Raw genomic sequence first — 26,958 nt, 5'->3', positions numbered from 1 at the left:
TGTATTGGTGTCATCATTGGCTAGAGAATGTTTCCACCATGTGGCGGTGTGCAAGTGCACACTTTAGTAAAGGCAAGGGCAGATACAGCAGTCCTCAAGTACAGAGAATGACACCAGTCTTAATTAAGTGTGAACTCATAATATAGAACAGAACATAATCCAGACACATTTGTACTCTCTCATCCTTTATTTTGTTCACGAGCAAGCATCAACTTCACTACAATTTGCCTTTCAATTGGTAGAAAAGTGAGAGCAGCCCCAACAAGCACAAAAGGAAGCGTTCAACAGTTCTGAAAAGTCACTTTCCATTTTGGAGCAAAGATAAAAAATAAACCAAAAATGTTTGAGTGGTGTGGACTTGTGAAAACAGACAATCTGAGAATCAGTAGTATACATGTCCCCTCTCCCACTCAAATCTCACAGTTCCACATGTAATATACAGAAAATTGTTGTTTTCATTAGAAGTGATTCATGCAACGTAAACACCCGTTGAATCCCAAAGCTTATATGTCTGCTGGATGGACAGCGACATTCATTCAATTCAATGGAAAGGAAAATGTCCAAGGGGCTGATCAAAAGTATCACAGAACTTGACTTGAGGCCCAAGCTCCACTGACTGGCACAAACAGTTGTAAACTCTGGCCCCTTGGAATGGTGGCTGTTCAGTAGTATGTTTGATTTGTACTTTTCAATAAATAAAATGTTAAAGGGAGATGAGAATGTTAAATTGACAATGGACTGTGACAAAATGAGCGTGAGAAATTTGGAGAGAATAAGATTATACTCTTGTTCTGGTGAATTTCATGCTGCCCTCAACAACTTTGTCTGCAAATCAGGCAATAATACACTGTTCAAAATTACCGTTCACTATACACAAATAGGTAACTTTATACCCACATATGCTGCCTAGAGCATTTTAATATTGTACATATTTTTAGAAGTGGATTTCCTCAATATGATGATTCAGTACAATATCTATAGAGGATACAATATGGTCCTACTTTCGCTACACATAAACATAGACACATGACACCTATGTAAAACATTAACTTTTAATAAAACTAGCAGTGGACTATTATTACTACAAAATTAAATAAAATCACTTCCCCCAGCTCTGTAAGAAATCTAGCATTAAATAGTTACAAAATAAAAGTTGCCACAACTAAAAGAGCGTGGATGAGTGTTTTGTTAGTTGTGTTAATGCGCTGTGATCGGCAAAAGGCACTCCCAACTTGGGCCAGCTCAAACCTGACCCCCTTATTGGGCCCTAGTCATTTTGAAGGGGAGACTGTTCACCACATTTCGACAGTTGACCAAAAATAATAAATACATTGGGCCTAACAGAAATGTGATTGAGCGACTCCAGACATATGGTTTTGCTCAAACCCTCAAACGTTACTTGGAACGGTCTCCAAAAAAGTACTTTATATGAAACTTGCAAAGCATAAAATGGTACACTTGTGTTACTTGAGCCATTATGTATTTGGCCTCTAAAAATAGATTAACATGCAAAGTATAAGACTTCCTTTATAAACCTTTCCAACAGTTTTCCAACTTTGTCATGCCTCACCTTTACTCACTTTACTTTTAAGTATGACTAAATTCCCAAAGTCATGCCATAAAACATACTTATGAGTTTTGCAGAATGTACATAATTAATTTGGATTCCTAAAACGGTGGAATAACGTTAACCTGTTTTGAGGGTTACAAATCCTGTACCACATGGTTTTTTTAAGGTATTGAGATGAATAAGCAGTGATTTTTGAGAGGAAATATAGAGGTTAACATCTGACATCTTTTCAATTAATTGTATAAGTTTTATACTAATACCAGAGGGAAAACAAGTTTACCAAATGTAAACAAATATCTTAGAACAACTCTACAGTACAGTTCCATGTACAATAAAATCTAGTGGTCTACTGCAAAAAAACATTTAATTTTAAAGATTCAAACAAGGACAAAGAAGACTACATTTTAAAGAGTTCTCATATCACAACAATGTGTCAGCAGTCACGTATTTATTCGTATTTGTTATGACTTATTTGAAGGTTCCAATATCTTTAAAATAAGTTAAACAACTGCAGTGAGACAACGCTCAACTGTAATGAGAAAACCATTTAAAAATGCATCTAAAATATTATTGCAGGTTAAATAGCCATGCCATGAAAAAAATCCTTAAAAAACGTTGTTTTTTTTGCAATGAAGCAGACAAAATGTTCTCGCATTTAATTTATCTTCCAAAGAACGACAGCAGCCGTGCTATTGAATTGAGCCCTCCTAAAGCTAGACGAACCATACGCCTCAGGTCCGTCTGTATGCTGAGATTCGTTTGTATTTTTGTTCTAATATTTTTGATGCAACGGCAGGACTGGAATATTGAAGGGCTTTTTAAAGCTGCAGATGGAGTGTAATTCTCTGCTGGTCCTAATGTGCTAGCAGAAATATTAATATCTACTCATTGTGAATTGATAGCGGAAATGCAGAAGCTGGCTGTTTTCTTAGTACCTTAAGCTACATTGGACTGTGGTTTACTGAACGTGATCATCTTGACCTCAAATTACCTTCTGTACAATAACAGACAAGAATGGGAATTAAATACATTGTCGCCTTGAGTACAGCATTGCCACCTGTGCAAGTCAAGCAAAGAAATAACCATAATTTGGTGGGTGCTTATATTTGTCCTATTTCACACGTGAATTGGAAATGTGTTTTTTGCATATCCCAACTCTCCCTGACACACTATCGGAGAGTGGGATCTCGGCCATGGTCTGACATTATCAACAGCGACCCTGGAGCAATTAGGATTATGTGTCTTGCTCAAGGGCACATTGACAGATTTATCAACTTGTCGGCTCGGGGATTCAAACTAGCTACCTTTCAGTTACTGGCCCAATGCTCTAACCGCTAGGCTACCTCCATCCCTTATGTATTATATAGCAGGTGAGGAGTGTGGCATGTGAGGAGCCGAAAGCAAAACCGACCAGTCCTGTCCCCACTAAGCAAAGAAATAACTACCTCCTTGCAAATGAAAAGACAAAATGAGCAACACTTTGCCATAGAAACCTTTGTGTACAGTTCTGGGTTGCTCTTCTTGAAGCGGACATTTTGTACAAGTATGACGGAAGAGCTTTGCCAAAAAATGTGCAACATGCTATAGCCTTTGTGACACAAATATTCTACACGACGTACTGCGTCTTTTCAGATATTGGACCCATTTGTTTAGGCCTTCACTAACACATTGACTAATTACATGGTTTCTTCATATTTACAAAATATTAAAAAGCAATTTATTCATCTACACATATGACTTGTTCAAATATCCTCATGCACTAAAAGGAGAAAAATGTAAATATGCGGTCTACGTGTCTGAAACGTAATCTCGTTTCACTCTCCGGACTACAACTCAAGCACAAAGAAAATAAAAAGTCAAAGCTTCTCTTGTTTAGCGGCAAACAAATCTAAAACAGATGTGCAAGGAATATACATTTTTAAAAATTCATTCTCCATTTTGAAAGCCTTACATCAGTAAAGAACTAAACAAGAGTGCAAGGTTGTTTCCTCACGGTAGCTCAAAACAAAATGCAAATGTTGGCCAAGCCTTCCCGGGAATAAAACATTCAAAATTAAAAAAGTAAGAAATCAGCGATCCGGTGATTACTATACTACACAGAGTACCACCACTAAGATGACAACAGGGAAACCTTGACAATATATCGCTTTTAAGGGGGATTTGTGTTTTGTTTTTACATCATGGCTCCTCGGTAAGGAATTTGTAAGGGTATGCCCCCACTGTTTAAGAGGGGTAGTGAGGATGAGAAATTCTATGAGTCATGTGTGTTAGAGTATGTATATGAGTGTGTGAGAGAAGTGTGTGTATCATAGGAGGCTGCTGAGGGTAGAACAGCTCATAATAAATGGCAGGAACGGAGCAAATGGAATGGCATCAAACACCTGGAAACCATGAATTTGATGTACTTGATACCATTCCACTCCTGCTCCAGTCATTACCACGAGCCCGTTCTCCCCAATTAATGTGGCACCAACCTCCTGTGGTGTGAATGTGTATATGAGTGTGTGTTGCTTGTGTGTGTAAGAAGTGTGTGTTTGCATGTGCATGTAAAAATGTATGAGTGTGTGTATGTGTGTGTGTGTGTCTGTTAGTAGGTGAGTGTGGAGTCGTCCCACTCCAGCTGCTGCTGTCTGCTGGCACCCTGCTGGTCCTCTGGCTCTCCGGCCTCCTCATCCTCGCTGCTCTCCGACTCAGCACTTGTGATGTCATCTTCCTCCTCACCTTCCTCGCTCTCCTCCTCTTCTTCTTCCTCCTCCTCACTGCTGTGCTGGTCCTCATAAGTCTACCAAAGAGGGAGAGAGAGAGAGAGAGGGTCAGTCTTTCACACATTATTGATTATGAGAAAGATCTGAAGGAAGTGGAGGAACCCGATCAGCAGCTGCGTAGGCTGTTACCAACACTTATGCTGCTGCCATACTGTTAACTATTATTATTTATCTTGATACCCAGTCACTTAAACCTAATCCCCATCCACATGTAAATATCTACCTGAAAAACTCCAGTATCCCTGCACATTGTACGTTTGGTATTGGCACCGACCCTTTTTATAGCTCCCTCTTTTTTTCCTGTGTTGCCTTTATTATTTCTACACACACACACACACACACACACACACACACACACACACACACACACACACACACACACACACACACACACACACACACACACAACCCGTCAAAAGTTTGGACACCTACTCATTCAAGTGTTTTTTTTTATTTTTCTATTTTCTACATTGTAGAATAAAAAAACTATGAAATCATGTAGTAACCAAAAAAAGAGTTAAACAAATTAAAATATATTTTATATTCGTCAAAGTAGCCACCCTTCGCCTTGATGACAGCTTTGCACAGTGATGTAAAGTACTTAAGTAAAAATACTACTTAAATAATTTTTGGGGGTATCTGTACTTTACTATTTATATTTTTTACCTCTTTTACTACACTACATTCTAAAATAAAATGTACTTTTTACTTCATACATTTTCCCTGACACCCTAAAGTACTAGTTATAATTTGAATGCTTAGCATTACAGGAAAAAGGTCCAATTCACACACTTGTTTTTTAATTTTTTTACTTTACATGTTGCTTTTATATTTTTGTTCAGTGTAGTTAAAATGATACGTTTGAGACCATGTATTGTCAGTCCTTGCATCCATTGCTCTGTCTATGCATTTGAGAGTGGTTACATTTCTCCGGGCCCGGCCCATCCCGCAGTTTTTTACCAAAACAAAGACGGGGTGCTCACTTTGCTATTGTTTCAACTGAGGATTTGCTATTTCAGTGCAGGGCTTTGACCAGAAGGAAACCTTTTTGGAGCATTACAGTGTGCCCGTGTGGTCTATTTGTTTTTGAATGATCGGTTGCTCCATCTCTGTTGGTCTCGTGTGTCTCAGTTGGTAGAGCATTGTGCATGCAACGTCAGGATCGTGGGTTTGATTCCAGCACACAACTGCATGTTGCTTTGGATAAAAAACGCACACAATACTATATAATTTTTTGTACTACTATTGGATAAAAATGTGTCTGCTAAATGATTGATATGATATTACCTCCATGGGGTTGACTGTGATGGTGAGGGCCGAGTCATCCCAGTCCATCTCATTCTCCTTGCCGCCCTCTGTGTCCCTCATGGTGCGCTGGTGGGCTGACCGGATCCGGAACACGCCCAGGATGATCATGAACACCAGGAAGCTGACACACACCACAATGACGATGGTGGCGGCACTGGGGACCACTGGGGACAACACACACACAGAGTGTGTATTAGGACAAATGTACACATGCAAGCTCACACACACACACACGCATGCACACACACAAACTATATTCACTTCTAGGGCTGGGAAAAACTTAAAGTCCTACTCTAGTCTCCTTTTCAACTCATTTATCACCTGATTTATTTTTAAAAAAGGTACAGTTGAGGTTTTAAAATCACATTTGATACCCCACCTTTTTAGCCTGTCCTTTAATCAATTACTTTACTGTTATTTAGCTCTGTCTTTCAATCAATGTCTTTGTATTGTTGTTGTTGTTTGTTTTATGTTCCCATATTTATCCATTTTATTCTTCCTGCTTGTTTTAGCTCTCTCTCTTTTACTGTGAAGAGTGTTGTGAATTTGTGAATTTAAATTCACTTTAAATAAGCAGGCTGTATCACAACCGGCCATGATTGGGAGTCCCATAGGGCGGCGCACAATTGGCCCAGAGTCGTCTGGGTTAGGGTTTGGCCGGGGTAGGCCGTCGTTGTAAATAAGAATTTGTTCTTAACTGACTTGCCAAGTTAAATTAAGGTGAAATAAATATTGATTTGATGTATGGTGCATGGATAGAAGAGTTGGCGAGAGTTGTTGGGTTTAATGGGATGGTTGTTTTTGGAAGGTTCGATTTTCCCCACACACGTTCCACAGGTCACATTTCATTTGCTTACTAAAACTGCATCAGACTACACTGAACAAAAATATAAAAAGCAACATGCAACAATTTTACCGAGTTACAGTTCATATAAGGAAATAAATCAGTGAAATAAATTCATTAGGCCCTAATCTATGGATTTCACATGACTGGTCAGGGGCGCATCCATAGGCCCACCCATTGGGGAGCCAGGCCCATCCAATCAGAATGACTTATTCTCAACATTAAAAAAAGAAAAATTAGAAATACTCCTCAGGTTCATTAGCTGTCCGGATGGCTGGTCACAGGTGATCCCGCAGGTGGAGGTCCTGGGCTGGTGTGGTTACATGTAGTCTGCGGTCGTGAAGCCGGTTGGACGTACTGTCAAATTCTCTAAAAAGACGTTGTTGGAGGCTTTTGCTAGAGAAATTAACCTTAAATTCTCTGGCAACAGCTCTGGTGGACATTTCTGCAGTCAGCATGACAATTGCACGCTTGACAAAACTGCACATTTTAGAGTGGGCTATTATAGTCCCCAGCACAAGGTGCACCTGTGTAATTATCATTCTGTTTAATCAGTTTCTTGATATGTCACAGCTGTCAGGTTGCTGTATTATTTTAGCAAAGAAGAAATGCTCACTAAAAGGGATGTAAACAAATTTGTGCACAAAATTGAGAAATAAGCTTTTTGTGCATATGTAACATTTCTGGGATCTTTTATTTCAGCTCGTGTAAAGTGTTGGTCTCATGTTGCGTTTATATTTTTGTTCAGTATAGGTGTAATCTGTTTCAGGAACATGTACCCCAATTATTTCACCTTCTTTATTACTTTACCAAACATACAGTTGAAGTTGGACGTTTACATACACTTACGTTGGAGTCATTAAAACTCATTTTTCAACCACTCCACAAACGTCTCGTTAACAAACTATAGTTTTGGCAAGTCGGTTAGGACATCTACTTTGTGCACGACACCAAGTACTTTTTTCAACAATTGTTTACAGACAGATTATTTAACTTATAAGTCATAAATCACAATTGCAGTGGGTCAGAAGTTTATCTACACTAAGTTGACTGTGCCTTTAAACAGCTTGGAAAAATCCAGAAAAACGATGTCATGGCTTTAGAAGCTTCTGATAAGGCTAATTGACATCATTTGAGTCAATTGGCAGTGTACCTGTGGATGTATTTCAAGGCCTACCTTCAAACTCAGTGCCTCTTTGCTTGACATCATGGGAAAATCAAAAGAAATCAGCCAAGACCTCAGAAAAAGATTTGTAGACCACAAGTCTGGTTCATCCTTGGGAGCAATTTCCAAACGCCTGAAGGTACCACGTTCATCTGTACAAACAATAGTACGCAAGTATAAACCCCATGGGACTATGCAGCCGTCATACCGCTCAGGAAGGAGACGTGTTCTGTCTCCTAGAGATGAATGTACTTGTTGCGAAAGATGCAAATCAATCCCAGAACAACAGCAAAGGACCTTGTGAAGATGCTGGAGGAAACAGGTACAAAAGTATCTATATCCAGAGTAAAACAAGTCCTATATCGACATAACCTGAAAGGCCGCTCAGCAAGGAAGAAACCACTGCTCCAAAACCACCATAAAAAAAGCCAGACTACGGTTTGCAACTGCATATGGGGACAAAGATCGTACTTTTTTGAGAAATGTCCTCTGGTCTGATGAAACAAAAATAGAACTGTTTGGCTATAATGACCATCATTATGTTTGGAGGAAAAAGGGGGATGCTTGCAAGCCGAAGAACACCATCCCAACCGGTAAGTACGGGGGTGGCAGCATCATGTTGTTGGGCTGCTTTGCTGTAGGAGGGACTGCTGCACTTCACTAAATAGATGGCATCATGAGGAGGGGAAATTATGTGGATATATTGAAGCAACATCTCAAGACATCAGTCAGGAAGTTAAAGCTTGGTCGCAAATGGGTCCTCGAAATGGACAATGACCCCAAACTTACTTCCAAAGTTGTGGCAAAATGGATTAAGGACAACAAAATCAAGGTATTGGAGTGGCATCACAAAGCCCTGACCTCAATCCTATAGAAAATTTGTTGGCGGAATTGAAAAGACGTGTGAGAGCAAGGAGGCCTACAAACCTGACTCAGTTACACCAGCTCTGTCACGAGGAATCGGCCAATATTCACCCAACTTATTGTGGGAAGCTTGTGGAAGGCTATCCAAAACGTTTGGCCAAAGTTAAACAATTTAAAGGCAATGCTACCAAATACTAAATGAGTGTATGTAAACTTCTGACCCACTGGGAATGTGATGAAATAAATAGAAAGTTTAAATAAATCACTCTACTATTATCCTGACATTTCACATTCTTAAAATAATGAGTTACACAGTATTGTTGAAACTCACATTCATGAGCTACTTGCTATGGGCGTCACCACTATGAGCTTCCTGACTGACATTTGGACCAGCGATGTCAACGCCATGAGCATTAGGAGTCTGACAGCACAGTGGGTCGACAAGGATTTCGTACTGAGGAAAGCCGTATTGCATGCTCAAAAATGTGCTAGTTCTCATACTGCTGCTGCCATTTCAATGGCATTTTTGAAACATGAACACTCCTAGCTCCATTTGAACAACTGACTCTAGAAATAAGCTCAACTGCGTCTGTAGCAGACAGGATACCCGGTCATGGCATTGAAAGGCCTGCTCAACAAAAACGCTTGGAAAAGTACTCTACTAGTCTGTGAACAAGCGATTTGGTGGCATTCTCTCTGAGCCTCTTCACAGTGTCGCCACCATACTCGATGCTAGGTACAAGAACCGCTACTTCGATACAGACAAGAAACAGGGTTTATGTGAAATGTTACAGACACAGCTGGACAAGATGAAATCAGACACAGTTATAGTGCCCACCGAGGAAGAGAGGCCACGGACAGACAGAGCTGAAACTTCACTGCTTGACACGTATGATGAAATCCTGGTTGAGAATGAAACGACTGAACAAATGAACAACGAAACAGCACAGCAAGTAAGTGAAATAGGTTTTGATTATGTTTTACTGGTAATGGGGATATACGTAAATGCCAACAAAATAACTTTTTGGTCAGTATATGTTTCAACTATTTAACTGTACTAGAATACTTAAAAAGGCTGCAACATTTTTTATATCGGTATTGTTTTTTTTGGCAAAGAAAATGTCATATCCAGGCATCCCTAATTCTGAGCATATGCAATTGTGCGACTTCCACATAAAATTACTTCTTCACTTATTTTAGGTTTAAGGAAGTGTGTATGTCACATTCCTTATCATAGAGCTATGAAAGTAATGTATCCACCTGCTCGAAACAAAACCAGCGATTGCTATGCCATGAAGAATTCGAGCTGGATAAATGTTTTTCTAAGGAACGCCCCTTTGAGGTAACATTGCATTGAAGCAATATAAATCAGTGTAATGATGCAGCCGACCACCAGAGGGCGGCAAATGCAAGTTTATTCGACAGAGGACCCTTACATGGTCTTAGGAAGGTCTGGATGGCTGACTTATAAAACGGTGGAAAATCAATAAAATAAGTCATGTAAACATACATATATTTTTTAAAGTAATTCTATTGCCCGATTTCGGGGACTGTCAGCTTGAGAAGATGTATGTAGTATTTTACTAAACTCAGTTTCCACATTTTTTCTTCGATGAATCCTTAACCTACCACAGCGGATCAAAGTGGTCCACTTTGACCAAGATGGACATTCTTCAAGTTGTGTGGTAACCTTGATGGGTGGATTTTGATACAATGCCTGCCATTTTGCCAACCCAAATGGTGTCTATATGTGGGGGTATGTGACACAGCCATGTTTCCACCTGGTACAACTGGAAAAGTAACAGCGATTCCCTCAAGTCCATCTCTATGACAATTCAACCAGTCTCCCAGCGTCGGTTACAAAAGTAGCAGCAACTAAGTCAGGCTTCCCTGCCCCCCTTTTCTGTGCCTCGGTCTCTTTCACCAAGTATATCAATTGTATTATGAAATATGAGGACCCCCTCATCAACTGGACATGAGCTCAAATATTTAGTGTGTAGTTTAACTGTTTTTATACAGTTGTTGATGTTTGTACACTACAATTCAACTCAGCATCTTGGTATTCTGTTTCTGCTAAATGTAATGTACCATTATGTTTATGCCTATATTCATGTATTTTATATTGTAAAATAAAGAGATTTTCTGATAGAAAAACTGTATGGGGATTTCATCATTGTTAGGTTGAAAGAAGAAGAAAAGGATCTACACATTGTAAAGAATCAAAAAGCCACTTTTATACACACACACTTTTGGTATTTTGTTGCGCTGTCACATTGTGTGATCATAATGGAGGACCGTTGGACCTGGATCCATTTACTAAGTGTCACAGAGTAGGAGTGCTGATCTACGATCAGTTTAGCCTTTTAAGATCATCATGAATCTGATTATTACAGACATCCTAGATCAGCACTCCAACTTTGAGATGCTTGATAAATAAATGGCCCTGGTGTAATCTCACAGTCTTGATGGGGTTTTAGTAGGGTGTTACGATACATTGGAGCCAGGTTGTGCGACTACTCTTCCTGACTTTAGCAGTTACAACTGGCTAATAACAATGTATACCTCCTCTTAGATTTTGTCTGTCCTCTGCCAACCTTCTCTACTCTTATCTGGCCATGAGTACACAAGTATGTACTAGCCCTGTCATGTAGGCTACATGGTTTATTAAGCACTCTCAGCACTGGATTACAACCCTCAAAAAAATACAACATAAATAAAGGTTGTGCTCAGATTCCTGGCCGTCCAGATGTCGCGGAAGGACCGACGGCACTCAAATGTAATCCCCAAACTAAAAACCAGGCAACCGATAAATATTTTATGTGCCCTACTTTTGGTTAATTTACGTAAATCTATGGGGAAAGCTCGCCCCGGTCTGACCAAGAGGGATTTATTTATTTATTCCAGAGCAAAACATTTAACAGATTAGCTGTTTGATTATGAGGTCAGGATTAACTTTAACAAGAGATGAGTAAAATAATCTACAGCAAGTATTGTGGGAGAAAATGGGGGATCTGGAATTGTCCAATCTAAGATCGGTGTATCATAGAAATAAATAGACAAGAGTTTTAGTGTTTCTGGTATTCTAAATCTATGGATTACTATTCATTCCAAAGCAGTGTCGAGGCCATTTCGGGTTGCCACAAAACCGCATTCACCACATACAGGGAAAAGGAAGGTTTGGGGTAATTAAATAAATACAAAATAAATCTATATTTATTTGAATTCAAGCTGTGTATACCTCAGTGTGGACTGAGAGACTGTTGGCACAGCACACCCAATTTTGCAGTTTTGATTAAATAGAAGGCTTGTGTGGTGCTTATGATGCATATTGGTAGCTAGCCCAAAGAGGCTAATTATGCTAAAGCTAATGCCTAACAAAGTTGATTTACTGTTTAACGGATGCCCCGCCTCACATTAAATAAATAAAAATGTTTTACATTTTTTTATGATTTATTTGATTCATGTGAATCAATTATTTTAATCTATTTTTGACAAAAGTCAACTCACTTCTCCGTTGCAGTAGTTGTTGCTGTTAAATCGCTGTGAATTGAATCATGTGAATCAAATGTTTCATTTCCGAATCACAAAAAGTAATTTTAGGAAAAATGATTTGCTGTATGTGGCCTTTCTTTTTGGTTATGTGACTGCAAAACTTGTTTTGTAGATACTTCAAGTTAACATTGCATCTCAATAGATGTTTGTCAGCCTGCAAAGTAAACACTTCTAGGTAAGATAAATATGACTAAGCAAGAAAATGTGTGCGCTTGCTTCAGTTGTCTAAAAATATTTGTATGGTAGTGGGAGATGTGTTAAATGTCAAATTAAAGCTGAGTAGTTGCTGAAGCAGTTCATTATAGTAAGAATAGGTCTGATTACTTTAGTAGACTGCTATATATTTCAGTTAACACATAAATTATAAAAAATAGCAGAACCATGCCTCAGAAATTAACTGTGCCTAAAACTCAGCCGGGGCAGGCTTTCAATGGTGGTATCCTACTCCTGACACTGACACCAATTTAGTTAAGGGGGTACACCCTGACCAGGGCTCTGTGGTCCCTGTGACTGTCATTCCAGAACCATTATACCAAAAGGCAAACATGTTGTACTAAGGTTGTTCAGTATTTTTTTTTACTAGTGGTTCAAATTTTTACTTAATCTTTTCATGTATACCATTATTCACACGCTCACCTCACTTGCACAGACAGGCTAATGAGTGAGGTTAGCATTAGTGGTTTTACCTGAAGCCTGGTGAGCGTTGACCAGGTTGTGTCCGGACAGGTCCACAGAGGCGTGGTGCACTGGGTTGATGAAATTGGGCTGCACCATGGCATTATTAGCATGGTCCATGGGGTTGGCTGTGTGGATCACACTGACCTGGGGGTAGGCACATGCATGCACAAAAAAAAAAAAAAAAAGCGAGAGAGAAACAAAGAAAAAGTCCAGAGTTACAGACAGACCACAGAATCAAAGTGTTAAGTATTACTGAAGCTTCTCCATTGTTAGTTGTTCACTTCACCAATTGTTGTTCATAATTGTTTATGACATAAAAGGGTTAATATCTCTAACACAGTGACTAGGGATTCTTTTACATCAGTCTCTATACTGAAGAAGTGACAGCAGTTGCCGTATGGGTGAGGTATAAACAGTAAACGCTCAGTCATACCTCGACCTTGAAGTCGTTGCTGATGTAGCGGCCGTTGAGTTCGGAGCAGAACAGCTTGAACTTCCTGTCAAAGAGAGCCTCTGTGTGCCAGTTCTTGTAGCGAATTAGGTGCAGGACCTGCTCATAGTTGGCCATGGTGTTGACGCCTGGGACATGGAGAGGAGGCTTGTCAAGTACAGATTTAGTTAGGGAAAATGTAGCTAAAGGCAGGTCCGGCACTCATTGTTAGCACATAGCAGACAGGAGGGTTGATGAAGGATATGTTTTCTATGCATTATGGGGGAAAAAGTCTAGCCTAGTCTAGTCTATCATAGCCAAACAGCCTAGTCTAGCTTAGCCTAGCCATCCTAGACCAACCTGTCAGGACGAGACCCAGGTTGGAGGAGGTCATCTCCAGGCCGCGCTGCTGGACCTGGGCCTGGTCCACCTCCAAGGTCTCATGCTCTCCATCAAGCTCATCGCCCAGCGCCGTCACCTCACATGTGTCCAGGTTGTGCATGATCTCCTCCGACACTACCGTCTCTTGAACTGAGAAAAGAGGGGGGAAGAAGATTGATTTTTTTTTATCTGTATGTTTGCTGTGGAAATGTATGTACAGTGGGGGGGGGGGGGGGGAGTATTTAGTCAGCCACCAATTGTGCAAGTTCTCCCACTTAAAAAGATGAGAGAGGCATGTATTTTTCATCATAGGTACACTATGACAGACAAAATGAGAAAAAAAATCCAGAAAATCACACTGTAGGATTTTTAATGAATTTATTTGCAAATTATGGTGGAAAATAAGTATTTGGTCAATAACAAAAGTTTCTCTTTACTTTGTTATATACCCTTTGTTGGCAATGACAGAGGTCAAATGTTTTCTGTAAGTCTTCACAAGGTTTTCACACATTGTTGCTTGTATTTTGGCCCATTCCTCCATGCAGATCTCCTCTAGAGCAGTGATATTTTGGGGCTGTTTCTGGGAAACACGGACTTTCAACTCCCTCCAAAGATTTTCTACGGGGTTGAGATCTGTAGACTGGCTAGGCCACTCCAGGACCTTGAAATGCTTCTTACGAAGCCACTCCTTCGTTGCCCGAGCGGTGTGTTTGGGATCATTGTCATGCTGAAAGACCCAGCCACGTTTCATCCTCAATGCCCTTGCTGATGGAAGGAGGTTTCACTCACAATCTCACGATACATGGCCCCATTAATTCTTTCCTTTACACGGATCAGTCGTCCTGGTCCCTTTGCAGAAAAACAGCCCCAGAGCATAATGTTTCCACCCCCATGCTTCACAGTAGGTATGGTGTTCTTTGGATGCAACTCGGCATTCTTTGTCCTCCAAACACGACGAGTTGAGTTTTTACCAAAAAGTTCTATTTTGGTTTCATCTGACCATATGACATTCTCCCAATCTTCTTCTGGATCATCCAAATGCTCTCTAGCAAACTTCAGACGGGCCTGGACATGTACTGGCTTAAGCTGGGGGACACGTCTGGCACTGCAGGATTTGAGTCCCTGGCGGCGTAGTGTGTTACTGATGGCAGTCTTTAATACTTAGGTCCCGGCAGGTCATTCACTAGGTCCCCCCATGTGGTTCTGGGATTTTTGCTCACCGTTCTTGTGATCATTTTGACCCCACGGGGTGAGATCTTGCGTGGAGCCCCAGATCGAGGGAGATTATCAGTGGTCTTGTATGTCTTCCATTTCCTAATAATTGCTCCCACAGTTGATTTCTTCAAACCAAGCTGCTTACCTATTGCAGATTCAGTCTTCCCAGCCTGGTGCAGGTCTACAATTTTGTTTCTGGTGTCCTTTGACAGCTCTTTGGTCTTGGCCATAGTGGAGTTTGGAGTGTGACTGTTTGAGGTTGTGGACAGGTGTCTTTTATACTGATAACAAGTTCAAACAGGTGCCATTAATACAGGTAACGAGTGGAGGGCAGAGGAGCCTCTTAAAGAAGAAGTTACAGGTCTGTGAGAGCCAGAAATCTTGCTTGTTTGTAGGTGACCAAATACTTATTTTCCACCATAATTTGCAAATAAATTCATTAAAAATCCTACAATGTGATTTTCTGAAATTTTTCTCTCATTTTGTCTGTCATAGTTGAAGTGTACCTATGATGAAAATTACAGGCCTCTCATCTTTTTAAGTGGGAGAACTTGCACAATTGGTGGCTGACTAAATATTTTTTGCCCCACTGTATGTGGTAACATTTTCCATGCCAATAAAGCCCTTTGAATTTTGAGAGAATATTGTCGCTGTTAAAATGTGAGCTTCTTAACAGAGCTATTGGGGCTTGTCCCCCAGAATTAGATTAAGCCTTGTCCTAGACTAAAACATACTTTCAATGGACATTCTCCACTGACGATGCTGGTTACGCTTTATTTTACAGGTGGTATTTACTAAGAAACTACGTGGTAACAATGGATAATAGTAATTTCAAAGAAACCACCTGCTTAATATCAGGAAAATAAAAAGGTAACTATGGAGCTTTTCAGTCCAGGACAAGGCTTAATCTGTGTCTGGGAAACCAGCCCATGATGTCCTGTACATTGGTTGATAAACAGAGGTAATGAGAACAGCAGAGCTGGTAGGTAACAGCGGTAGTAGACCTCTAAGCCCTGTTTTCCATATGGCTTGTTTTACACAAGGGCACTTTGTCTCTCTCAATCTCTAGATCGCTCGCCCTCCCTTTATTGCATTCTCTTTCTCCCCTTTCCACATCTCTCTCGCTCTCCCTCTTCTGTTTCTATTTTTTCTCTCCTCTCCCTAGCACGCCCTGCCTTGTTCTTTATCAGACCAAATAGATGAACAGATGTCGTGGCTGGTCAAATAACCCCTCCCATAAAGCTTGTGTAGTAAACAACCCCTCCCTCCTCCTCCCCCCTTCCACAGCTCCCTCCTCCTCCCTCCCACAGCTTGCCACTGGTGGCCTAATCCTCTGTGTGTTATCTACTTGTTTCCACTGGGATATATACCAGGGTCTGGCCAATATCAACCCAATTCAATTCAGCCAGTACAATTAATCCCCGTGCATTGGGGTCTCCTCCAGATTTGCCCTTAGGGACATAAGGGCATCTAAAATGAGCATCCATGTCTGCCTGAACCAATATTTCCAATTGAAAGCATTTGGGATCTGCCCAGTCTCTGCAATTGTAGGGAAGAAGAACCAGTGAGTTCAAATGAAATGCCCTGAACCATGATCTTGGCTGTGGTATTGTCTGTGAATGACTGGTGTGTTGTTCGGGGAAGTTTTCTCATATGGCTTGTTTTTCCACAAGGGCACTTTGTCTCTGTCAATCTTTAGATCGCTCCCCCTCCCTTTCTTTCATTCTCTTTTTCCTCTTTCCACATCTCTCTCGGCCTCCCTCCTTTTTATTTAATCCATTTTAGAATACGGCTGAAATGTAAAAAAATTTGAAAAATGTCAAGATTTTAATACTTTCAGAAGGCACTGTATCTACAGCCAACCTCTGATCTGTAGACTGCCAACGGTCCCTGGGATGATACCAACAGGTCCCTGAGATGGTTGGCTGACTAACAGTTTGTCAGTTCTCAAGAGCTGGTTTGAATTTAAGGGGATACTTCAAAGAAGAGGGACCATAGCTTGCTGGTTGAGAAACCTTAAAGGTTTAGAAACATTTCTTAACTGTAAGGTGGTACACGATCTACAGTAAGGGGGTACAATCTACAGAGTGCTTTTTTTTGGCTCCCCCAAGTTATTAAATGTTTTCACATTTTAGTTTTGGGTATAAAAAAAAAACACTAAAAAAACAAATTTAGCAAAAAATGTCCTTAATTGAGGAAATCTGTTCCTAACTAAGTATTCACAAAAATAAAATAAAAATACGTGATCGTGTCTCAATGTACTCGAGGTATGAAATTATTGTATTTCAAAAAAACTATTTTTGGGCTTACAGAAGTTGTGGTCAATTTACAGTGTACAAATGATCATTATTTACATCCCCCCCGACCATTCACTCTGACAAAAATAAGCCCGCGGCTGAATCTAGTTGCCTACCCCAGATCTAGATTAATGTGGACCTATTTAAAGTATGGAGTTATGATCTACAGTAGGGTGGTACGTCTTAGTACCTGTGGGGTCATCCTCTGCCCCCTCTGTGGCCTCTGGCTCGGTTTCAGCCTCAACCTCACGGGTGATGGTGCTGACGATGCGCAGCTCTGGGAACAGAGTCACGCCCTCAGGGCTCTCAAACTCTGCAGCGCCGCGGGCAAAGTGGTCGATGCCACTCAGGCTGATCTTGGGCTCCTCGGGCTGCAGCACCATCACGTATCCCGCCGCTTCCGGTATCAAGATGCACGTCTCCTCATTGAAGCACCTAGCAAGACAACGGTTTCAGATTAGGTCCATTTCAGTTGATATTTCCATTTCAGTCTAATACAAGCAGTACATTAGCCATGCAATATGCGAGAAAAATATCCTGTCTTTCTAAGTGCATGCAAATAGGGCAGGGGACCATTTGATTGTCTATACTGTGAAACTTTAAAACAGTTTGCAGTTCACTTGAAGCAGTATTTCATTCTTTTCACCTCTATCTTACCATTTTACCTTTCATGTTGAATTCACTTTGGAAAAGGCAGGCACACACTACCCTCCATTTTACCTTTCATGTTGAATTCACTTTGGAAAAGGCAGGCACACACACTACCCTCCATTTTACCTTTCTATTCAGATTTTTTAAATTAAATTCCCTTAGAATAAATAACCTTTTGAATCTTTGAGTGTAAAGCAGCACCTTTTAAACATGTCAGTGATTTACCATTTAAATATCATCATCATCTTTCACTAACACAAAATGTATAATATCATAAAGCATATACAATAAAATATACATTCTAAAGCCTGGCTAAAGAGCCAAACTCAGTAGTTGCTATTTTATTGTACCAAGTGGTCTGGCGCACAGACAATGTATTTTACCATTCAGGGCTGGTTTCCCGGACACAGATCAAGCCCAGTCCTGGACTAAAAAGCATGCTTAATGGAGAATCTCTATACATTTTTTAGTCCAGGGCTAGGCTTAATCTGTGTCTGGGAAACTGGCCCAAAGTGTATATTGGGCCAAAGTGTTTATTGATGGCACGGGACACTCACTTGACGGTGGTGGAGACGCGGAGGTGACGAATGCCGGGGGTGGGGAACTGGCGTGAGTTCAGGTAGGAGATATGCTGCATAACCTTGTCGAAAGCCTCAATGTCATCGCCTTCCACGGTCAGCAACGACTGGTTGGGGTTGAATGCCACCTGAGAGAGAAAAGGTAATGGAGGCAGAGTGAGACCCAACTGTTGATTTTCCATGTTAGTCATTTAGCAGGTGCTCTTATCCAGAGCAACTTACAGTCATTCAGTTTAGTAGGGAAAAAAAGCCACATAAAGTCATTGCTCGAAGTACTCATGTTCAATGTACTCTCTTTCAGCCCTTAGTCCCATATCTTCAAGCAAGTGGTATTGTTAGAAATGTGACTGTATTAGAGGTACACCAAATCCACTGGATTTTGTAGCCCAGTTAAAGGGATAGTTCACTGCTTTGGTTTCGTTTCCCTGGAAGTTTACCAATGCTAACGTTTCAGCATTTGTGGCAGAAATCCCATTCAAGTCATGGGAACGATATTAGCATTTTTCGCGCATCATGTCCAAATCATCCAAAGTATCAAAATAGATTGTGAAGCTCACCAAACAGTTCCAGCCACTGCCAGGGAAACTAAAGGCATGGATTGCTATCATACCTTGTACATAGACTGCTTACATGGTATGTGTAAAAACATTTTTTTGTGAACTATCCCTTTAAGGTTAGGAAAGCTGATCCTAGAGCTGTACATAGGGGAAACTTCACCCCAGAGCCCCTCAAGCCCCCCAGGCTATAGCTAGACCTCTCACCTTGACGGCTGAGGCCACCTCCTCAGGCAGCTGCACATCCAGGCCCTCCTTGCAGGTATACAGGCAGTCGATCACCTTCTTGTTCTCCAGCTTTCCCGATCGGATCATCAGGCCGGCCAGATTCCCCCGGAAAAACTGGGACATGCGAGCATTGCCGCCTGGACCCAGCAAAGGGCAGTGGAGAAAACACATACACAGTCAGCCAGGCGTATAAATCTGCAGACTGACCTTTTCTGGGCCAGTGGTTTGAAGCATGCCATCTGAATGTCCAGCAAAGGCCGCGTGACTGGCGCTCTCATGCAAGTTAGTATGTGTGCCCTTAAAAGGCCTGAGAATGGATGACGGATGAGCTGATATAGGCCTCCAGCCAAACATGCACCAATCTGCAGTTTGATGGTGGAAAAAAACAATAGATTGGAGGGGGTGGGGGGGGGGCATGCGGTCATGGAATCGGTTCAATGTCTTCACCTCAAATGTTATAATCTTACATACATTTTCATACCAATATGTATCCTACCAGGCTATGGTGATTCTTGATATTTCAATATAATTTATGTTTTTCAATATACTTTTGCTACAATCGGTTGTGAGGAAAATCTTAAATGTGACTTACATCCCAGTTAGCACATTTGGTTCCTTGGAAGCTGAGGGAACATGAGATGTTGCCTTCCCATTGGTTCTGAGAACGAAGCTATAAGTTGCCTGATGGTAAAACTGACTTTTTTTTTTTTTACGTTCTGAGAACAGAAGTAAACATTTTGCCTGTTCTGGGAACATCCCTTTTTAGGTTGCAGGGGGGTTCTGAGAACATTTTACTATGATTCCCTGAAAGTTTTCCTGGGATGTTTAATTAACACTGAGAATGGAAATGATAGATTATTTGAAAGTAATTAAATAACAGAACATTCTCTAAAATGTTTTTAATGAAATGCAAAGGTTATTTTTCAATAACTTTCACTGAATGTTTCAATAAGACTTTTAATAACACTGCTAGTTTAGTTTGGTCTGTCGCAACTGTTCTGAACTCCAAGCAAAGATAGGACACATGGAAATTAATTTGCTTAGTGCACGCGGTCAGTGAGATTCGAACCTATGAACTTCTGTTCTCTATCCATGGAATTTGTCCACTGTGCCACCAGCATACAGTGTTTCCTAAACTCATACAAAGCAGTTAATTTTAGTCTATTCATACAGGCCCTATTTTTAAGGAAGCAAGCTGTCATTAAGATCAGGTGTGGCCAATTAGTATCCACAGCCAACACACCTGAACACATTTAACAAGATAGAGGAAAAGAGTGTTTGGACACAGAACAGAATGTATGTTTTTAAACATTCTTAGAACTTTCTCTGAACGTTACAAAGGTTTTCTTTTTTTACATTCTCTGAATAATTTGAGAACATGACTTTAAATACAACCATTAGGAAATCTGTTGGGAACCTTATGCTGAAGGACTGAAATTCCCACAGAATAACATTGTTTCTTAACAATCTGAGAATGTTCCTAGAATATTACCAAAGTTATATTTAATTTAAATTATGTTTGAACGTTTTGGAAACGTTCTGTTAAAGTAATGAAATACCAAGAAAATAACATTTTTTGTTGTCAAGTTCCTTAAATGTGCTGAGAATGTTCCAAAGCCAAGCAACTATCCTGCACCATTCCAAGAAAGTTTGTATGCAACGTTGGCAGTACATCTAAAATAACCATAGGACAACCATGCTCTCACCAAGATGTAAGAAACATATGCTTCTCAGATCATTTAGCGCTAGCTGCGATGCATCCTATCAGTTATGGTTCTTGATTCATTGTTAACTTATTTCAATATACTGGTGCATTCCTTGAGGTGAAAATCGTACAGTCGAGGTGAATATTGTGCAGGGACTTGATGCACCCGGTAGTGCATGAGGATGGGTCTGCCGTGGCTGCGTCACTGCAACGCAAATCTGGCCTCGCCTCTCTCAAGGTCACATTGTCCAGCAGCCAGCAGCATAATCGCTGTGTCGCAAGCTGTGCATTGTTGTCATCAGATACTCTGGAGCCGCAGCTCCTTACGCAAGGTCATGCACCGAAAAGGTAAACATCTCCAAATACTGCATCGGGTAATAGAGAGCACCGTCTGAAGGCGAAATTGATAGAATACTGCATTGGCTTATGAATAATAGAAATATCAAAGTGATACAAAAAAAGCCGTCCAGGAATATGTTGCATCCAGTCTTACGCAGACTGTCTCATGCTAGAAATGTGGAGTTAGAATCATTCCTCGTGCAGCTAGAATGTGGAAGACATTCTAGTCGGGGGTGATGATGATGGCGTTAACAAGATGGACAAATGGCACATATTAAGAAGTAAGGGAAAGACTTGAGCAACCTGTGGAAGGCTCAGAGACTGTCTCATTGTCTTTGTCATGTCCTGGGTTGTCTGTAGAGAGTACAGGAAAGAGTTCAGGGAAAGAGAGCAGGGGGGAGGGGATTGAGAATCAGGAGAGGTTGTTTGATGTTACACATGAACTCCAAATGCATCATCCTGGTAGCAGGGAATGAGTTAATACTGTATATACAGTATATCAGAACAATTACATGTACACATTTTAGGCATAAACACAAGGAGAACTACTACCATTGTATATCAATGAAAAAAAAAAGTCAAACAGAAAGCCTTATTCTAGCAATGTTCCTTTGTAACTATCAATATAAACTCAAAGAGCAATACTGGTGTCTTAGCTGATACATGCATTGCCATGTAAGCTAAAGGATGACATCTTAAAACATCCTGATAAGGGATTTATATTTGTTGTTAAGATAATATCTTAAGACATGCTTTTGTCTGTTTTCACCAACATTTCCACTGTGTCTTGCCTGGTCCCATGTCAACTCTAAATGTTTGGTGATAGCACAAACAGATCTGGGACCAGGCTACTTTGTGGCTAGTTTACCTTGCCAGCAGGCCCCGATAGTGAGCTGCATGTCGATCTTGGAGGAGTGCAGGGGGTAGTCTTCAGTGACCAGGAAGGGCTCGAAGGTGGCCCCGTCTACAAAGAGAGCCACGGAGGGGAACTCCACATTCAGCACGTAGTGGTGCCACTCTTTGTCACACACCTGGAGGGAGAGAGAGAGAGGAGAAGGGGCAGGTGGTCAGAGTCAACTATCTAAATGTCTTTCCTCGCCCCCTTCTCAACTTCAACCAACCTCTCCTCCTGACTTTCTTCTCCAATACGATTTGAGAATGAGGCAAGGAGAGAGGATGCAAGAAATCAATTAAATATTGACTGGGTTGGAGCCTAGTTGAGGCCATGATGAGGTAGACATGGCAAAGAGCTCATTCTGCACATGTTCTACAACCCTGCTCTCATTCTACATATGTTCTACTACCCTGCTCTCATTCTACAGTCCTCATAAACATCTTTATTATGGCAATGACAAAACTGATTGTGCTAATGGACAAACCATTTGGAATTTTGCTATGATTTTGAGAGGCAGCTGAAAATCATTGGTTGTTGTGGGGTTCTGGGACATTCTCACTAGTAACATCTGGGACAATAAAGTAACTACTACTACAGTCAAACTGTCTTGAGGTGTGCTGTCAAAAAAGGGGCGGTCTTGGTTGTGTCCTGGTGACCAAGCAGACCACGGAAATAAGTGTTTTAATTAATGCTTTGAAGTGTTATCCTCTGAGGTCAAATGCAAACGCATCTTGTTTGGTGTATGCATTCGTTTTACCCCAAATTAAATTAAAAGTGTAGCAGCTCACCTGGTCCAGTTTCCAGTGGAACTCCGCTGGTTTGTAGTTCTCCGTCTCTGCGGGGTCCTGACGCAGCAGCAGGATGAGGTGACAGTTGTGGACGTAGAGGGAGTAGTGGTGTCTGTTCATCTCTGTGGGATGGGCACCAGATTAGGGTTAAAGGTAGGTTTGCCAAATTCCAGTAACGTTCAAATATTCCCAAGTTCTACAAAAATCCCAGATGGAAGATAAACAGAATCAAAATAGAATGAGCAGAAAATCTGGAATCCTCCAACTATGATTTCAAGAAAACCTGGGAATTTTGGAAAAGTTGCCAGAATTTTGGACTGGGAGTATTTTTGGAGTCCTATTGCGAGAGGACAAATACTGTCTATTGATGTATGGGGTATCAGACCTGGGTACGAATCAAAACCCTAATTATTTTCTTTCACATTCCTAAGCTGTGCTCAATTCAGCTTGCCAGGCACAATGGAATAGTCCCAAAAGTGCACACCCCATCGTACCAGCACTCCAGACAGGCTCAACGGAGTTCACATTATGGGGTATGTTTTACAGTGAGTACAGGGTAGCGTACCGGTCTTGTCAGAGTTACAGAGGATGGTCTCCTTCTCCCTGGCCCCGGGGCCGTGCCTCATCCACACAGAGACGGTGAAGGGCTCCTTCAGGCTGGTGCTCACCACGCCCTCGGGCACCTTGATGGCCTGCGTGCCATTGAACTCAAACACCTGGTCGCTGTCATGCCCATTGTCTGTGGGCAGACCCACCGTCCAGTTGGCAGAGCTGCTTGGTGCAGGCAGTAATTCCACCGTGCCAGCGCTGGCGCCTGAGACACACACACACACACACCGAATGCCAGGTTTAGATACAAATACACAATGAGAAAAGCGATGACTCGTTTTCCCCAGCTAACAATTACATCATGTCAACAAATCAAATCCACTTTGTTCACTGAGGGTAGGTTATTTTGGAATGGACTGCATTTATGAGGAATGGATGTTATTTGGCACATTGCTTGATTAGCAGAGATACATTCTCTGAGCTACAGTGTATCATGGTTGTTTTTGTTGTAGGTTTAGGGTTTCTCACCGCATAGCTTGTGCAGGGACTTCTCAGAGTAGGTGTCTCGGTCGCAGCCCTTTCCGATGTGATTGGTCTCCAGCTCGATGTTGGCCTGGATGGAGGTGATTGGCTCCTCGCAGGTCTCCAAGTGCATGCTGGGGAAAAGGGCCAGACTGCCTGTGCCAGGCTCATACTCAATCCTCTTGTTGAAACCTGAGAAAGAGGGAGAGAGATAGAGGGAGGGAACGTGAAAGAGAGAAGAGAAATGAGCAACAGGTTTAGACGCAACACCACAAATAATGGTATAAGACATTTACAGTCGATACTCGTTCATTCATTAGGCAGTGATTCTGACACGAGCTAAGAGAGGATAAGCTTGCGGGTTGAATGACCTCTTTCCAATAGTATGCTGTAAACTTTAGCCTTAGAGTCCAACACACTAACAGATCCTGAAGCCGTTTGAGAGTTACTGATAGAGTAGGGCCTTTGCTACCTTGCCAGCCGGGCTTGCAGGTGGGCTTAATGTTGATCTTGACCAGCACATCTTCTGAGGCGCGGTTCTTCCCACAGTCGTAGGCAGTCACCGTCAGTTTGTACATGCGCTCTTTGCTGTAGTTCAGCTTCTCTGTGTTCTTGATGAAGCCTGAGTGAGAAAAAAATGAAAAAATAACTGAGCTGATTTGAGCTTTTCATTGATGGAATGCCAACAAGCTACAGGTGCGCTAAGAACAAAAGTAAACAGTGCTAATCAAAGCCCAACCTTTAAAATCGGATATAGACACGCAAGGGATTATCATAATACAGAAATTGGCATTTCAAGGTCAAAGCCTACACTTCAAAGGCAAAGCGCTGGGGGAAAAAATGACAGACTTACTGTTTGCCGAGATCAATAAAAAAAATTGGTCTAGGTCAATAAGAATCGCAGCTCTGATCTATTTTTAAGCAGTTTGTTTTTTGGCAGCCGGCAGGGTTGGGCAGCTACTTCGGTGTCCTTACCGTCCTTGTCAACAGTGAAGGGTACATCTGGGGTGACGATCTCGTAGCTGCAGATCTGGCTAAACTGGAATGAGCAGTCGGCATCCACTGCCTCCACCTTCAGGATGCTGTCATACTTCTTACCCTCGATGACCGTGGCTTTGTAGGACTTCTCCTTGAACACTGGGGAATACTCGTTGATGTCGTTCACTTGGATGTGGACAGTGGCCCTGGTGGGGTCAAAGTTAAACTGGTGACGACAGACTGACCGACCAAAAAGATACATCCATCACACAAGCTTCTGTGAATTACATTAGTCTCTGCTTAGCTAACTAGGTAATCTGTGCAATAATCAATTTTAGGATGGCTGTATTGCAGCCAATCACAATTTATCATAATGTTGCATTACAGCTGGATAACTTCGATTATACTAACATAATCAAGGATAGTAAGGAAGGATGGCTCAATGTGGGCAAGGGAGACCTCTGAGATTGGAGACAGTACTCCTCTTCTGGTCTCAAAAGTAAAAAAGTGTTACACTATTGTATACACCCTTATATTATACTAGGATTATATGAGGGTTATTGTGTTTCCATAGCGAGGGTTGACAGTGAGGACTTGTGAAGAGCATTATCAACCACCAATTAAATTTCAGTTCAATTTAAGGGGCTTTATTGGCATGTGAAACATATGTTTACATTGCCAAAGCATATGAAATGCCTCTACATAATCAAAACAGTTGCTCTGTGAGGTATTAAAGTTCACAGTTAGCCACTGGGGAGCCAGGCCCAGCCAATCAGCCAGGCCCAGCCAATCCGAGTGAGTTTTTCCCCACAAAAGGGCTTTATTACAGACAAGAAATACTCCGTCAGTTTCATCTGTCCGGATGGCTGACGATCCCGAGGGTGAAATAGCCGGATGTGGAGGTGCTGGTCTGGTGTGGTTACACGTGGTCTGCGGTTGCGAGGGTGGTTGAACATACTGCCAAATTCTCTAAAACGACGTTGAGGCAGCTTATGGTAGAGAAATTAACATTCCATTCTCTGGCAAGAGCTCTGGTGGACATTCCTGCAGTCAGCATGCCAATTGCACGCTCACTCAAAACTTGAGACATCTGTGGCATTGTGTGGGTGACAAAACTGCACATTTTAGAGTGGCCTATTATTGTCCCCAGCCCAAGGTGCACCTGTGTAATGATCATGCTGTTTAATCAGTTTCTTGATATGCCACAGCTGTCAGATGGATGGATTATCTTGGGAAAGGATAAAAGCTCACTAATAGGAAAAAAAACAAATTTGTGCACAAAATATGAAAGAAATGTTTGTGCATATGGGACATTTCTGGGATTTTTTATGTCAGGTCATCAAACACGGGACCAACACTTTATATTTATATTTTTGTTCAGTATAAATACCAGCTGAAGTGTGGCTCTGGCCCCAAGTGAGAGCAGGTCTGCCTAAGCCATGCCCAGTGAGACATGGGTGGCAGCCCGCGTAGATGGACACAGAAAAGTCTGGGCCTTTTGGGTAAAACACTGGGGTAAATCCTGTATGGAAATGCACCATGATTATGCACATTTTCCTTCCAACCTTTATTTGATTGAATATGTTGGCAATGATCAAATTCATAGACTGCAAGGTGAATTTTGATTGATTGACTTATCGCATCAATCTAATTTTAAAAGGACTGCTGGCACCAGCAACAGAACGTCCTACACACACAATTACACTAAGATCAGGTCATTCGAACAAAATTGAGTCAAGGCGGGAAGGAATTGCACACACTGTGGCACTCAAGTGTTGACTTTGCAAATTGGTCCCAGTACCGGGCCCTAAAGCACTACGGAGCAAGAGTCAGACATACTTGTGAGATTTCTTCATGTTGGCTCCGTCGGGGCCCTCTCCACAGTCATAGGCCTGGATGGTGAAGGTGTGCTCCTTCTGGAGTTCACAGTCCAGCTTGTCCTTAGCTCGAATGACTCCCTCACCCGTGGACTTGTCCAGGACCACTGCCTCAAAGGGAACATTCTGCCCATGGATCCTGAAGCCACAAATCTCACCTGAACAGGTCAAGAATCAAAAAAGTGTTTGTTTAGAAGGGGAAAGTTCCTTCTTGAAGTCTACAGT

At 41.5% G+C, this 26,958-nt stretch overlaps 1 protein-coding gene across 4 annotated transcripts in view; it reads right to left on the bottom strand.

The window, feature by feature from the left end:
- Positions 1-168: 168 nt before the first annotated feature.
- The window catches only part of clstn1 (calsyntenin 1), a 63,294-nt gene continuing 36,504 nt past the window's right edge, over positions 169-26,958 (bottom strand). For 2 of the 4 annotated variants that reach the window (XM_064922877.1, XM_064922878.1), the window contains 16 exons: positions 26,696-26,891; positions 24,854-25,062; positions 24,351-24,500; positions 23,885-24,070; positions 23,373-23,621; positions 22,808-22,929; positions 21,993-22,155; positions 21,428-21,478; positions 19,060-19,217; positions 18,278-18,426; positions 17,260-17,504; positions 13,537-13,707; positions 13,180-13,325; positions 12,755-12,890; positions 5,623-5,807; positions 169-4,352 (listed from right to left, as the gene is read on the bottom strand). In XM_064922877.1, coding sequence (XP_064778949.1) covers positions 4,158-4,352; positions 5,623-5,807; positions 12,755-12,890; positions 13,180-13,325; positions 13,537-13,707; positions 17,260-17,504; positions 18,278-18,426; positions 19,060-19,217; positions 21,428-21,478; positions 21,993-22,155; positions 22,808-22,929; positions 23,373-23,621; positions 23,885-24,070; positions 24,351-24,500; positions 24,854-25,062; positions 26,696-26,891 — 2,711 coding nt within the window. In that variant the 3' untranslated portion in view covers positions 169-4,157. The remainder of the gene's footprint in view (positions 4,353-5,622; positions 5,808-12,754; positions 12,891-13,179; positions 13,326-13,536; positions 13,708-17,259; positions 17,505-18,277; positions 18,427-19,059; positions 19,218-21,427; positions 21,479-21,992; positions 22,156-22,807; positions 22,930-23,372; positions 23,622-23,884; positions 24,071-24,350; positions 24,501-24,853; positions 25,063-26,695; positions 26,892-26,958) is intronic. The other 2 variants (XM_064922879.1, XM_064922880.1) reach the window with 1 other exon arrangement.

Source organism: Oncorhynchus masou, chromosome 18 (assembly GCF_036934945.1).
Source record: "Oncorhynchus masou masou isolate Uvic2021 chromosome 18, UVic_Omas_1.1, whole genome shotgun sequence".
NCBI classification, from domain to species: Eukaryota; Metazoa; Chordata; class Actinopteri; order Salmoniformes; family Salmonidae; genus Oncorhynchus; species Oncorhynchus masou.
This window is presented reverse-complemented; position numbering and strand designations above follow the sequence as displayed.